The sequence below is a fragment of the Entelurus aequoreus genome, linkage group LG11, assembly GCF_033978785.1.
Source record: "Entelurus aequoreus isolate RoL-2023_Sb linkage group LG11, RoL_Eaeq_v1.1, whole genome shotgun sequence".
Taxonomy (NCBI): Eukaryota; Metazoa; Chordata; class Actinopteri; order Syngnathiformes; family Syngnathidae; genus Entelurus; species Entelurus aequoreus.
The window spans coordinates 75,583,120-75,598,970 of record NC_084741.1 but is presented as its reverse complement, the minus strand read 5'-3'; the positions used below and the strand labels follow the sequence as shown (position 1 = coordinate 75,598,970).

Below are 15,851 nucleotides of genomic sequence, written 5' to 3'. Positions count from 1 at the left end.
AGTCATACCAAAGACTACAAAAAATAGGACCCATTGCCTCCCTGCTTGGCACTCAGCATCAAGGGTTGGAATTGGGGGTTAAATCACCAAATGATTCCATAGCGCGGCGCACGCTGCTGCTGCTCACTGCTCCCCTCACCTCCCAGGAGGTGAACATGGGGATGGGTCAAATGCAGAGGACACATTTTTACCAGACCCAGTGTGTGTGTAACAATCGTTGGGACTTTAACTTTAACAGCATGGAGACAGAAGAGAGAGAATGAACGTATTTTGGCCTTAAAACTAACTATGAAGGTGCAGCTATAAAACAGAGCTAATTAGCGGGGCTTTAGCTACATCTAAATCACTAATCCTCGCCTCCATGGCGACAAATAAAGTAGGTTTCTTGCAAGTATCATCCTTGCAGGACGAGGAATACCTAAACATGCTTCACTACATACCGTAGGATACAATATATACAAATATTGACTAACGATACCAAGTACAAGAGTCTATACTACAATGATTGCATCAATATTTTCTATTATCACAAAATCCTTTGTCTTTGGTTTATAAAGTCAGGAAATACTTCCCTAAACTCAGGAGAACTTTAATTATGACCAATGTATGACCCTGTAACTACTTAGTATTGGATCCATACCCAAATCTGTAGTATCACCCAAAATGTAAATAAAGTATAAAAGTGTAGATAGACCATGTCAAAACAGGAAGTAAACAGATATTAACAGTGAATGAAATTAAGTAGATTATTAATCTATCATCCACCCATCCATGTTCTACCGCTTGTACCTTTTGGGGCCGCGGGGGGTACTGGAGCCTATCTCAGCTGCATTCAGGCGAAGGCGGGGTACACCCTGGACAAGTCCAATTTTTTTGCCCATATGCGACTTTTCTTGGATTTTTCTCATTACATCTTTTTACGGTAATTTTCAATTTTTAACAAAGCTTAAGTATGCCTTCTTAGTTTAAAATAGTAGACCTAATATCCATCCATCCATCCATCCATCCATTTCCTACCACTTGTCCCTTTTTTGGGGTCGCGGGGGGTGCTGGAGCCTATCTCAGCTGCATTCAGGTGAAGGCGGGGTACACCCTGGACAAGTCCAATTTTTTTGCCCATATGCGACTTTTCTTGGATTTTTCTCATTACATCTTTTTACGGTAATTTTCAATTTTTAACAAAGCTTAAGTATGCCTTCTTAGTTTAAAATAGTAGACCTAATATCCATCCATCCATCCATCCATCCATCCATCCATTTCCTACCACTTGTCCCTTTTTTGGGGTTGCGGGGGGTGCTGGAGCCTATCTCAGCTGCATTCGGGCGGAAGGCGGGGTACACCCTGGACAAGACGCCACCTCATCGCAGGGCCAACACAGATAGACAGACAACATTCACACTCACATTCACACACTAGGGCCAAATTTTAGTGTTGCCAATCAACCTATCCCCGGGTGCATGATTTTTGGAGGTGGGAGGAAGCCGGAGTAACCAGAGAGAACCCACACAGTCACGGGGAGAACACGCAAACTCCACACAGAAAGATCCCGAGCCCGGGATTGAACTCAGGACTACTCAGGACCTTCGTATTGTGAGGCACATGCACTGACCCCTGAACCACCGTGCTGCCCTAATATCAAACAGTGCTTATTAGTATCAGATAGTAATATTAGGCCTTTGTCTTTGATTGGTTGCACATTTTCCTCCCTCCTTCCAGCAAGTCCACCTGGCCCAAATCCAGTGTCCAATCCCTGCACTCTAAATCTGCGACAGTCCTGCTGGATTAGGGTCCACATAGTAATCCAGCCTGGCCAAGCAATGGGCCCGCAGAGATCTTGCCTCTGTGTTTCGCCCGGTCTGCGTAAGCTGCTTGCCTATTGCGCTGCAACGCCGGTCCATGAGGGCGGAAGGAGAGGTTGTGTCAACAACAAGCGCTTCTTCCTGCCAAAGCCACATTAATCACTTAAAGTAAAACGAAAGTTAATGCAGAAGTAACTTTTCATTTTTTCCTCCTATATAAAAAGTACAGGTAGCAATTACTTCCTGTTTTTTTATTTTACTGGAGCAGAAAAAAGCCATATGTCGGTTTTGTTATGCACTTGCAAGACTTTCAGTGGAAAGCGTGACAATGTCAGTCGAAGAAGAACACAGCGTAACAAATATGATAAAATCCAAACAATAACAGCAGCCACATAAGTGGCTAGTTAGCATGTCATCATTGAAACGCAGCAGCACAACCACAACCACAACCACAACCGTGGCGTCATCAGAGGAGTCCAAGTCTCCGTTTGTGCCGTGTACATGCATACGCTGAGCGGAGAGTTTTGGAACTCCTTACCTCAGCCAGAGTTTGCTATTCTGGCAATTCTGAATGTTTCATATCCGACCCAGGCCTCTTTCGTATGTGGAAATAAATCGTATATGTGATTCGTCCTCAATGTGAACCCTCCCGCTATCTGGTCGAATTCCTCAAAAAGCGATAAGCGTCATAATTATTCGCCAAAATAGACGGTTACAAAATGAATAGTTGACAATGGAGCAGAAAACAGGTGAAAATTGTGTTTTAGGAACTCCTGTCGCCGACTGTTCGCCCAGACTTGCGCTTCAAGCAGACATTCCAAGCAAAGTATCCCGAAAAACTGCCTCTTCTTTTATTAATCTTCTATGCACAATAATTCGGTTCAGAAAATGTTGACTTTGATAGCGCAACATCCTTGAAATTGCCACAAATGCGCCAGTACTGAGACCGTGGAAGCCATGCTTACTTCTGTAAACACTTCAGTGCGTGTGACATCATGACGGTCATGTCCGCATGCGGGTCAGATTGCTTTCGCATGAGAAATCACATTTATTTTGTAATGTGAACGGCCACCAAAAAGATTGAATTTGACAAAAAAAATCCTAATTTGACAAACCTGACCCAACAGTGTGAACGTAGCCCTATTAACCCATTTCGGAAGTTGTCTATCGGGCATGTTCAGAGTCTTATTTCATGCATAAATTCTTCTTTAATCGAAATAAGAAACATATGTTTCATGTATCATTTTGTTCAAACAAAACCATACATGAAATGTTTTTGTTGTCTCCTCTATCTATCCAAATAAATGATTTTACCGGTAACAAATGGTTGGTATCGGAACAACCCTAATTGTTCCCAACTGGAGTACATGAACGAATCAGAGCCCTTTAGAGCTCCACATAGTTCCTATTAGGTTCTCCAGCTATTGGTTGTTTTTTGTGTATGAATCCTGCACACTAACCTGCAGCTGTCCCAGTCAGAGTCCCTGCCGAGCAGGCTCCTAAGGGACCAGCGGGAGCGTCGGCTGGGAGAAGGGCTACGAGACCAGGATTGGGACGGTGGCAGGAGGTGGTCCTGGGACAGGCTGGCCTGACTCTGATCTGTGGCGGTGGAAGGCCTTCCAAGCGGGACGGTTCCCTTGCGGACACTCTTTTCTATTACAATCTGCGGCGTTTCTGTCCGCCTGCGCGTTGAAGCTCGGTCTTCCGAGTTCCACTTCTTGGTCCGGGTCCTGCTGCGGTGTGAGCGCGGATGTCGGCCGGAGCGGGTCGGCCTCGGGCTGGGCGAGCGGGACCAGGACTCCGTGTCGGAGGATGGGGGCAGGACGGTCAGCGTCGGGACGGGGATGGGCTGAGCCAGAGTGACAGCTCCTGGCCTCACAGGGGACGACATTGTCATCTTCAAAGTTGTGCTCAGGAACAGACTGCTGGAGGGTTCAAGCTGATCGGAGCTTTGCGGAATCTTTGGAAAGCATCAAGCGCACATGAAATAATACTTGAGCAATTCTTCAGTCCGAGCTCACAGAAGGGCTTCGTCCTCTTCTTCAGGACGTCCAGCTGTCCACCTAAGAGTGACTAAGACGCTCAATCATCCTTCTTTTTTCAGTACGTGGGCGGTCTTGCGTCGCCTTCCTCATTGTTTCCTCACAGCTCCACCACAAGTGAGACATCAGGCTTGCGTTAGGTGCCTCATCTTTGTGAGCTCAGAGGTGAAACACACCTGAGAGGCGAGAAGAAGAGCACAGGCTTTGCACTCAAACGGCAGGCTTTCGTCTAGTGGTGTATAAATGAGGCTCGCCACACAGAACGTGTCGATAAAACCTAGCGCTGAGCAAACTATTGCATTTCCTTCTGCTCTTTTTATTCTGCCGGTTCTTCCGGTTCTGACCATATGAGCTATCCCATAACGTGAGCAAACATACATTGCTTTGTCTTTAAGGCCACACGGCTTGTTTTCATATTCTAAACATACGCACAGCATCTGAACAGCGGTCACAAAGTCGCCTATCATGCAAATTTGACTGTGAATTAATTTACCGTAAATTCCGGACTATAAGCCGCTACTATTTTCTACGCTTTGAACCCTTTAGCTTATAAAACAGTGCAACTAATTAAAGGATTTTTCTTCGCTGACGGCCATAACGGAAATATTTTTTATTAAAACACATGCAAAAACACTTAAATAGTGCGTTATTGTTTGTGTTATGGCGCCATCTTTTGGACGAGTTTGCTCACTGAAGTTTACAAGTGTTTCCTGATTTTTAAAGCTTTGAACTGGAAGGAGAAGTGCTGTGTCGTCCGTAGCCTTTCCACTTGTATGGATTCTTCACTCATCACTCCAAGCAACGCTTGCAAGTTATACAAAATAACAAACGATTCTTACAGACTAAACCGTCCCATGTGTGATGTCTGTAGCAGCACAAACAAACTTATTGCAGCATCTGAAACCGAGGCATCGAGCCGAGTGGGGGAAATGCAACTCTTGATGAGGTGAACAAGACCGCAACAACAAACAACAAACCCTGGCTAAAAAGCAGCTTATTTTGGTGGAAACTTTTACACAAGGTATTTACAATAAAATAAAAAAAGAGAAGAATGCACACCAAAGCAGTCGCTCTGCACATCGCCAAGTACATAGCAAAAGCCTTTTTATCCACTTACTAAAATAGCCCTTTCAATGTTTTACTTGATCATTTATTTGCATACGATACACTTTTATTCAAGACAGATGTTTTAAGTTTGCACTTTATTAATTTGATTGGTATTTATTGATTTATTGGATTTATTTATTTACATGCAATGCTACATTTTTGTTGACTGAAGTACCGTAAATTCAAGACTATAAGCCGCTACTTTTTTCCTATGCTTTGAATCATGTGGCTTATAAAACGGTGCGGCTCATTTGTGGATTTTTCTTCGCTGATGGCCATTACGCAAGTAGTTTTCATTAAACACATACATGCAAAGACGCTTAAATGGTCTGTTATTGTTTGTGCTATGAGTTCGCTCACTGCAGGTGCTGCTGGGTAGGGTTGGGTATCGTTTGAATTCGAACGATTCCGATGCCGATTCCGGTTCTTTGTTTCGATTCCGATTCCTGACGATCCTCGATTCCGATTCTTTTAAGAGGCAGGGTCAAAAAAAAGTTTAGGATATTTTAAATGAGCTAGCTAACCTACAGTCTTTCTGAATGAAATAGTCTGACATTCTCCATCAATTTTAATTCTATTAACTTTTTATGAACTTTACTATAAATTCCTCACAGGGCTGTTTTCAACTAGAATATAAATATCAAATCTATGAACTTGAATATAAATATTATAAATTATGACTACATTTTCCCAGGGGTACACTTTCCTCAAGAGAGCTTTATTTTTGAAAACCTCATGAACACACATTTACACACAAGTGTATGATGCTGCAGGTACTTAAAAATGCTATCGTGCTCCCACTGATGGGCTAACCTGGTGCAGAAAAGCAAATAAACAATAAGAAACAACTTGCAAAACCCAGTCCAGATTAGCAGCAGGTACAGTATAAAATCAGAGACAGTTCTTGTTTAGGAAAATGACCATAACCGCCTTCTCAGGCAGGATGCGTGAGCGTTCTGGACAGATAGTGTCTCCTGCTGTGTAAAATACACGTTCACTGGGTGTGGAAGAAGCTTGAACGCATAAATAGGAGAAAGCTAGATCTGACAGCAAAGGATAAGTCTTTTGTTGGTTCCACCACCATGCAGCAGGGTCGTCAGACATAAGTATCGGTGGAACGTCCTGGTACATCTGCAGCTCTCTCTCCACTCGTTTCTTGATGGACATGGAGCTCTGTTATTTTGCGGTTATTTTTTTTTTTTGTAAAGTAAAGCCACACTTTCGACCGCCGACGCCCGCTATCCATGCTTGAGCTTGACTGACTCGCTCGGCTATGCTAACACTTCCGGGGGTGGGCGCTTCTTCGTTGGTGCTCAGCGTCTTCTTCTTCCGGTTCGGCTGACCTTTTTTTTTTTTCCCGTCGGCGGTCTGGTATCGAAAATAGGAATCGAAATTTAAACTTTTGAACGATACCGGGAGAATCGGAAAGTTAGTCCCGGTTCCAATCGATACTCGATACTCAATACCCAACCCTACTGCTGGGTGAATGTGAACTCCTGTGGTTTAAAACTGTGAACCGGAAGTACAAGTACCATTCCGTCTTCTGGCCGTCGGTAGCGTTTCTACTCGTATGGATTCTTCATTCATCACTCCAAGCAACTTTTGTAAGTTTTACAATATAACTAAAGCAATTCATACTTACTAAACTGTCACATGGGTGATGCCTGTAGGAGTGTTTGCATGCATAATTGTCCGTGCTATCGCAATGTAATGAAGCTAGGGTCGTTAAAATTAGCTAGTATGCTAACATGTTTATGAGTATCTGTGTTAGTATTATTAACTTACAAAGGCATTATTTTTGTCTTGTTTCAGTTTCACAAATCCCTCAGTAAATTCCCCAAAACGTTACTGGGGAGTTATTGAATCTGTTTATCTGATTGGAGAGCTAGCTTCTGCAGCTATTGGGTCCATGACGATGACTTCTGTTTTGTTTGATCATCCATTTTACTGCCGTGTTACAAACACCGTTTGGAAACGGGTATGTAAATAACCATTTACCGAAACCTTCTGTGTAAATAACTCATTTCACAACGTATAAATCTGCGGCTTATAGTCAGGTGAGGCTAATATATGGAGAAACATTTTTTTCCTTAAAAATTTAGTGGGTGCAGCTTATATACTGGTGTGAAAAATACAGTACTAGTTTTTAATCAAATAAAACAAAACTTGTTTTTGAATTATCTTTGTAATTTGTATACTTTGGTTTCTTAAAAAGTAGAGGAAAAATCTGAAAAATATATCTAGGATTTTGTTTATAGTGTGAGTACTTTTTGAGGACATCCAACAATACCGTGATTATAAATGGTAATTGTGATCATTTTGGTGACAACAGCCGTGACATGAAAATGTGATATCCTCACGTCATTACAAACCTGCTCAGTGGCCTTGTGGTTAGAGTGTCCACACTGAGGGTCGTGAGTTCAAACCCCGGCCGAGTCATACCAAAGACTATAAAATTGGGACACTATTACCTCCCTTCTTGACACTCAGCATCAAGGGTTGGAATTGGGGGTTAAATCACCAAAATGATTCCCGAACGCGGCCACCGCTGCTGCTCACTGCTCCCCTCACCTCCCAGGGGGTGGAACAAGGGTCAACTGCAGAGGGTAATTTCACCACACATAGTGTGTGTGTGACTATCAGTGGTACTTTAACTTTTAACTTCAATTTAAACAGCCAGCTCCTGTGTGGTCACCGTATATATCACGTGACAGGAGTAATTTGCACGGAAATGTTATTCCAGCTTGAAAGCCGGAAAGGGGATCCTGAGGACGCAGACTTCCTGTTATGTGTATTATTATAAAGCAGGACATTCATGCATCCAGCTGCTGTTGTAGCAGACAATTTACTCCATTTTAAAACATAACTTCTACATAAAAAGCCCCAAACTACTGGGTGAGGTCTGTCCCGAAGGTCAAAGGGCGACATTCCAGTCACACTTGAGTTCATCAGCAGACACAAAAAGATGTTGCAGGAATCTACCAGACATACACACTGAGGCCCCGTTTATCCAGGGTAAATCCCACCTAACCTTATCCGTGTCCACACACAACAATGCCACCGTTTAAGACCCCCTGCCCCCGCCGGCGAAACGCAAACATGCGCACGTAATAGTCACCTTCAGTGTTGCTTTGTGTGCAAGTTCTTAAATTTAACCAAATCCAGTGTGCTTTTGTGTTGAATCACACCTGAGCCATCATAAATTAATCAAATCTTTAAAAAACATGTGAAAGTACACGTGACGAAGAACATTTTACAACAATCAATCTAGGGATCTAGATATCTTGTCAGGACACTCCTCACTCTTTTGCCTTCACCTTCATTGGCCCTTCGTTTTTGGTGACTTTATATACTCTGGACCTAGACGTTGAGTCTGCGACATACATGGCGGACAATAACTGATACAGTCTGCTTTGCCAGTCCTAAAGCAGTCGCCGTTTTCCGTAGTCTTCCCTCGACGACCAGGTAATACTAAGGGTGTAACAGTACGTGTATTTGTACTGAACCGTTTCGGTACGGGGGTTTCGGTTCGGTTCGGAGGTGTACCGAACGAGTTTCCACACGGACATATTAAGTAGCGTACCGAAAGCAGACATTGTACAGTAAGTGATTGTTCTCTTACAGTTTGTATATCTTGTTTAGCACTTAGCAATACTGCTACATGATGCTTAGTGTTTTACTAAAGCTGCATTTTTTTAGCACACACCTTCTAAAACTTGTAGATCATCCTCCTTATATTCAATCCAAATTATTTAGGGGGTTTAAGGATATTTTTAGGGTGACAGCTTTGGTTCTGATGCTTGATGAAAAATATTACTGAAGAAACAAAGACAAACATGTGAATACTGTACTTTCTGATCATGAAGTGCATCACCTACTGAAACTGTTAAATGTTGCACTTTTTGTATATGGAAGAAAAGTTGTCATTTTATTTAACCTGAGCAACAACTTGAGGCAGTTTAATGTTGATTAACGTGGACCCCGACTTAAACAAGTTGAAAAACTTATTCGGGTGTTACCATTTAGTGGTCAATTGTACGGAATATGTACTGTACTGTGCAATCTACTAATAAAAGTCTCAATCAATCAATCAATCAAAAAAAGCACTTTATATGTAGAAATGTTTTGTTAAGAAACCATTCTGAGTCTTATCTTATTTAGTTTTTATTTTATATATGTTGACCACATTAACCCTGGCAATGGACCCTGTGTGTATATGTATGTTATTGTTATGCTTAGCATTCATGACTGCCTGCTGTTGCACGGATCAGCCTAGTGGTGGCTCACATCCATCACACACAGCTATTTTAAAGCAATGTTAAAAGGATAAAGCCATTGTTTACAAATTTGGTAAATAAATAACCAAAAAATGTATATTTTGTTGTTTTCTTACTGTACCAAATATGAACTGAACCGTGACCTATAAACCGAGGTACGTACCGAACCGAAATGTTTGTGTACCGTTACACCCTTAGGTAATACAAAGCACTCGCTACGTTTTTTTTATCACATCCACGGGAGCCCGCATTCTCATTGACTCTCCTTCGATAAATGGACAAAGTTTTTCGGTAAGTAGAATCACAGCTGACTCTGACATTTGAAAGTTCTCTTGCCGTCTGAGAAGTGTTGTATCCCAAATAGCTGCAATCGCTTTCTTTTGAGGTATTCATGTGTGATTTCCACAAGCGTCTGTACAGACGGAAGGAAAAACACGGGCATGTCTGGATGACTCGCCTCCATATTTCTAGTGGTTAGCTCCGAGTTACGAAACCGCTTTATTATGAAGCTGGCTGTGGCGCGTTCTTTCTGACGTCACTTCCTGTGTGGGCCGTGGTCTTTCTGGCGTCACTTCCTCTCCGAACTCAGTTTGTAAACGATCAATGAGTCCATACAAAGCTCAGATTCAAGAAATACCAGTGTAAAAATTTGTCCGAGGAGGGGGACCTTAAACGATGGTTTAGTGGCTGAAACGGGGCTGAGACTAAATAATTATTCTTTTAAGGGGTTGACCGGCTTAGTGTAGACCAGGGGTGTCCAAACTTTTTCCACTGAGGGCCGCACACGGAAAAATTTAAGCATGCGGGGGGCCTTTTTGATATTTTTCATTTTCAAACCATTAACAAAATATATGGATTTTTTTTTTAACCTTTAGGGCTCCCGGGGACCATAAAGGGTCTCAGTCATTAAAACGTTAAAAATAAGTCAAATTATTATTTTACTTTTTTTTATTTAACGCTTATAGTAAATCTTTATATCAACTTCCGGTTGATAAAAAGTAAAAAAAAAAAAAAAAAAAAAAAAAAAAAGGTTTTATGCCTTTTCTGTCAAAGACAACTTTGTTTTTTTTTAGCAAAACTGGAAATATGAAGTATTTAGTAATTAGAGCTCTAAAAGATCAATAATACAGGGCACCATTGATTTTAATTCTTTAATATTTTTGAGAAATCAGTGAAAATATTAATAAAATCCCACACAATATATTTGGGATCCAAAAGGTCCCCCACTCATAAAGTGATACATTTTTATTAGGTTTTCTTTTACTTTCAACACTTAAGTTACGAGATCAACTTCAAATATATCTGTCGATTTTACGTTCGAACTACGTTGGTTTTTATGCTCTTTTGTCAAAGAAAACTTTGATGTTTTTATATGGCAACCACACAATATATGCAATATTTTTTCCACATAAAACATTTTAAAGTGACATTATTGAAGTAATTGGAGCCTTGAATAAGTAAATAATTCATTATAACATAGATTTTTTTGTCTTTTTTTTTGTTGGGAGCAATGGCAAAAAAAAAAAGAAAAATAAAGAAAGACAAAAGGAAAAAAAACAGCCTGCATGGCAGCTTTGTGTCAACATTGCAACTTTTACTCGTTAGATTTCACCTCATTACACATTTTTAAAATGTTTTTTTTAAATTTTTGCAATACTATCAATTTTGCCATTTTGCAGATTGTGTGGCGGGCCGGTAAACAATTAGCTGCGGGCCACAAATGGCCCCCGGGCCACACTTTGGACACCCCTGGTGTAGACATAGCCTGAGGGTGACAACTTTATCGGAGGCATTAAACATTTATTCCATGCGACAAGGCCACGACACACTGAAGATGTGTGCAAAAAAAAAGGCAACAGTGTGCAACAATGTTTGCTCTCATGTTTGAACAAGAGCAATCCTAGCACGGACATGTTTAACCAGCATAATCTTGCAAATAAATCACACAACCGAGCCCCTACTCGTCAGACTTTAAACAACCGTGACTGAAGTGAGCAGGGGTCACTCCGCAGGGGAGGGGCAAACTCTGCTGTGCCCCACCACCACCACCATATTATTACCTTCCGTTGGACGAGTGGCCTCCATTCCTGTGATCCTGCTCGGCCTCGAAGACGAGCCGAGCGACGGCGCGGGAATTGATGTTAAAATCCACTTTCTCCACAGAACACATCAACATTGTCGGTTAGCATCTGCCGGCTAACGGTTAGCCTTCCTTGCCGAGCTAAGCTAGCTTCCCCCCCACTATAAACAAACTCCAGCTAACTTTATTTAGCCTCTTTTTTGGAAGGAGGCCCGCCGCTCTCCGACAAAACTGCGTCAAAAGTATATCATGTTAACAGTTAAAAAAGCCAAGCTATAAAAAAAAAAGATGACGTTTTGCCGAAGGACAGTTAAATAGTCCACCGTATTGTTGTCGAGAAGCGAAGGAGGAGAAAAGAACTCGATTCAAACATTTGCTTTCTTGTAGGGGGTTTACAAAAACACACATTTATAATTTTCGTCCTTTGTCTTATTTTTTTCACCTCTGTTTTTTTTTTACAATTATAATCCACACTTGTGCTAAATGTATTTCAAATGAGTCACATATTACCCCAACAAACAAAACAAGAAGCAACAAACCGCGACGCGCACCCCTCCCTAAACTTTTTTGGTTCCGTCCTGGAAATAACTGTTCCCAGCGAGCAAAGGATGAAGAAGGACTGATAACAGACACGACAATTAAAACACGTTTTATAACATAAAAATCATCATTTTTGGACGCAACACTAAAAAAAACAGAACGTCAAAGTGGATTGTTTAAAATTTAATTTAAAAGTAAGGATTGCTCGCATCACAAATTCGTCACATTTTACATTTCACATCTGTTTTGGTGTTCTATTGTAAAGAGAGCAATTGTCCAGAAAAACTTTGGTTTAATCAAAAGGTATTTGACACGGCGACTTTATATGATGTAGCTATATGGCGCCCTCCCGTGTTAAATGAACCGTCGTCTAATGCGCATGCGTGGACGTGGGCTTTGCTATTTCGCGGAACAGAGGCGCAACTTGATAATAATTCTATTTATGACAAGTCTCTTTAACACCACTACAGAGAGCCACCGTGGCATAACAACAACAGCAATGATATTAATAATGGAACATGTTTAAAAGAGAACTTCCCTTTTTTTTGGAATTGTACCTATCTATCACAATCCTTATGTAAGACAATAACCCATATGTTTTTCTTTTTTTTTTCAATTCATTCTAACTGGTAAAACACAACTAGTCCGAGGTGGCTAACAATGCAGATAACGGGAGTACACCATTCCGCCCATAAACTGCCAACAATACTCCATTTACATGTCGTGACCTGAATATCAACCAAGTATTAGCGATATTGTTATTATAAGCGCACAGGTAATATTTCTAGAGAGCTAACTATATTTACATACTGAGCTGCTGCATCGTCTCTGAGTTGGTGAAAGTTAATTCTTCAGTTCAGTTCAGTTTCAGTTTATTTCGAACATGCATATGATACAATGTAACGCATCACACAGTTCCAGTTGTTTCATTACAGCACGTACGAAAAAGAGTAGGAAGAAGCAGAGCTTATTTAATCCTACACCTTTTCATACCATAGCAATTTTATCCAATTTCCTTGTTCTCTGTAACAGAACAGTGAACAAATAAATAATATACCATGGTAAGCATACACATATTAAATACATCAATAATCTAAATAATGTCTCAATTAAAAAAAAAAGGGGAAAAAAAGGGTTCAAGATGTTCATCATAATTCTTGTTCTGTGTACTTTGTGAACACTTGTAGTTTGAACAGTCTCTTAAACTGAATCATATTGGTGCTTTGTTTGATTTCTTTGGTGAATCCGTTCCATAATTTAATTCCACATACCGATATACTAAAGGTTTTAAGTGTTGTGCGAGCATACAAATGTTTGAAATTAGATTTTCCTCTAAGGTTATATTTCTCCTCTTTAGTTGAGAAGAATTGTTGTACATTCTTGGCTGGCAGGTTATAGTTTGCATTGTACATCTTTTTAGCTGTTTGCAAATGCACCAAATCGTTGAATTTCAATAATTGTGATTGAATAAATAAAGGGTTTGTATGTTCTCTATACCCAACATTATGTATTATTCTAACTGATCATTTTTGTAACACAGTCAGTGAATAAAGCGCATATTTGTAGTTGTTTCCCCATATTTCTACACAATAACTAAGATATGGTAACACTAGCGAGCAGTAGAGAATATGAAATGATTTTTTGTCTAGGACATGTTTTGCTTTGTTCATTATTGACGTGTTTTTTGCTACTTTATGTTGTATATTTTTTACATGATATATTATTACCCCCAAAAATGTGTTTTCTTTTACCCTTTCAATATTTACTCCGTCTATCTGTATTTGTGTTTGACTTTCCCTTCTACTGTTACCAAATAGCATTATTTTAGTCTTACTGAGATTCAAAGATAGTCTGTTTTTGTCAGGCCCTCTTTTTAATTTTTTTATTTCTTCTGTTATTATTTGTATTATCTTCTGTGTGTTCTCTCCTGAACAAAATGCCGTTGTATCATTTGCAAATAATACTAACTTTAAGTCCTTTGTAACTTTACAAATGTCATTTATATAGAGATTGAACAATTTTGGTCCGAGTATTGATCCCTGAGGTACACCACAATATATTTTTAGCTCTGTGGAAGTGTGTTCGCCTATCTTCACGTATGGCTTCCTGTTGGTTAAGCAGCTTCCTACCCAGTTCAGGACCAACTCTCTGATGCCATACCGTTCTAATTTGTTTATTAAGATGTTAATCTAGATTATAAATCATGCCTCCATGATTTATAATCATGGAGGCATGATTTATAAATCATGCCTCCATGATTTATAAAGGGTTAGGCTTTATAAATCCTAACATGTCAGTCTATGTTGTCAGTCCACAACATAGACTGACATTGTCAGTCTATGTTGTGGACATAGACTGACAAGTTGGTCAACTTTGACATCCAACTTAGCCCCGGAGACCCTCGTTTGTGGGACATTTACATGAATATTATGATAAATTCTTCATCTAAACGGGAAGGTATAAACATCCCAGTGAGAGCAGACATTGTCCAGTAAGTGATTGTCTTATTATGTTTGCATATCTTGTTTAGCACTTAGCAATACTGCTACATGATGCTTAGTGTGTCTGTTTAGCACACAGCTTCTAAAACTTGTAGATCATCCAGTGCAATACATTTTCATACAATGGTCACTACTGCATAGTTTCTCTTGATCTAGAAAAGCTAATTCATGCCTTCACATCTAGCAGGTTAGACTACGGCAACAGTCTCTTCGAAGGCCTCCCAAAGAAAGCTATTAAACAGCTACAGCTCATTCAAAAAGCTGCTGCTCGAGTTCTAACAAGAACCAAGAAAGCAGAACACATTACACCAGAACTCACGTTTCTATACTGACTACCAGTATGCCTTAGAATAAGCTTTAAGATAATTTTAATAGTTTATAAATCTCTTAATGGGCCAGGCCCAAAATACATCTCTGAATTGCTTCTACACTTTGAACCATCCAGATCTCTTAGGTCATCAGGGACTAGTCTGCTAATTGTTCCTCGGACCAAAACAAAACATGGTGAAGCTGCATTCTACCACTGTGCCTCCAAAAGCTGGACATTATATCTGTCCCTACCTTACCTATTTTAAAATCTAAACTTAAAACTTTTTTATTTACTTTTGCTTTCAACTGCTACTACATTTCTGAAGTTGATGGGTTTGATTAATTTTTTAATCTTTATTGTTTGAATACATTTTAATTAATGTTCTTTATCCCAAGTCTTATTATGCTCTATTGTTAAATTAATAATATGATTCTATGTGAAGGTCTTAATCTGCTGATGATTTTCTATTTTATTTCCATTTATACCCCCATTATTTACTTTTTAAATTCGATCTCAATTCTGTGCACAGCTGCTGGAATTTTTAATTTTCCTGAGGGAACTCTCCTGAAGGAATCAAAAAAGTACTATCTATCCATCCATCCATCCATGTATCTATCCTTATATTCAGGCTCAAAAATAGAAGTTTCTGGATCACCGTTTGTCCCACAGTAGTCTTTGTTGTCTCTCATCAAGTCTGCCATGATTAGTAGCGTTGTTGTCGTTGTTTAAAGGAAAAGTGAACGTTGTGAAATTAATACTTAAGATTATTAAAATATGTAAATATTACATGTTATTATGAATGTTACTACATTACATACAGTATATACTTACAACGTATATATAAAACCTTGATGGATGTTTTTGGATGTTTTTAGAGCGCTTTATAGGCGGAATAAAACAACTTCCACTGGCTCAATTGTTAACTGACTCTTGCTAGTGCTTATTTACGATTTATAATGCATTAAAAAAAAACATGTGTTCTGGTCTTACATAAGGATGTGAACGACAGACAAAATGGCAAAAAAAATGAAAGTGAAGTTCCCCTTTCAGCAAATGTATGAATGGTCCTCACCTTCCTGCTGCAGCATCGCTCCACATGGCAGCGTGCACTGACTGTTATTGATGCCGTGCATCCTCTAAGAGATTAAATGTCTTCTTCTGGCCTGGCAGCCAACAACAGGTCACCTTGTCTGAA

At 40.0% G+C, this 15,851-nt stretch overlaps 1 protein-coding gene across 2 annotated transcripts in view; it reads right to left on the bottom strand.

Moving 5' to 3' along the window:
* LOC133660478 (protein Aster-A-like) overlaps positions 1-15,823 on the bottom strand; it is a 74,815-nt gene extending 58,992 nt beyond the window's left edge. Inside the window, exon 1 of one of the 2 annotated variants that reach the window (XM_062064007.1) lies at positions 15,729-15,823. In XM_062064007.1, coding sequence (XP_061919991.1) covers positions 15,729-15,754 — 26 coding nt within the window. In that variant the 5' untranslated portion in view covers positions 15,755-15,823. Of the gene's footprint in view, positions 1-11,285; positions 11,649-15,728 lie in introns of those variants that run through there. The other variant, XM_062064006.1, reaches the window with a different exon arrangement.
* Positions 15,824-15,851: the final 28 nt, after the last annotated feature.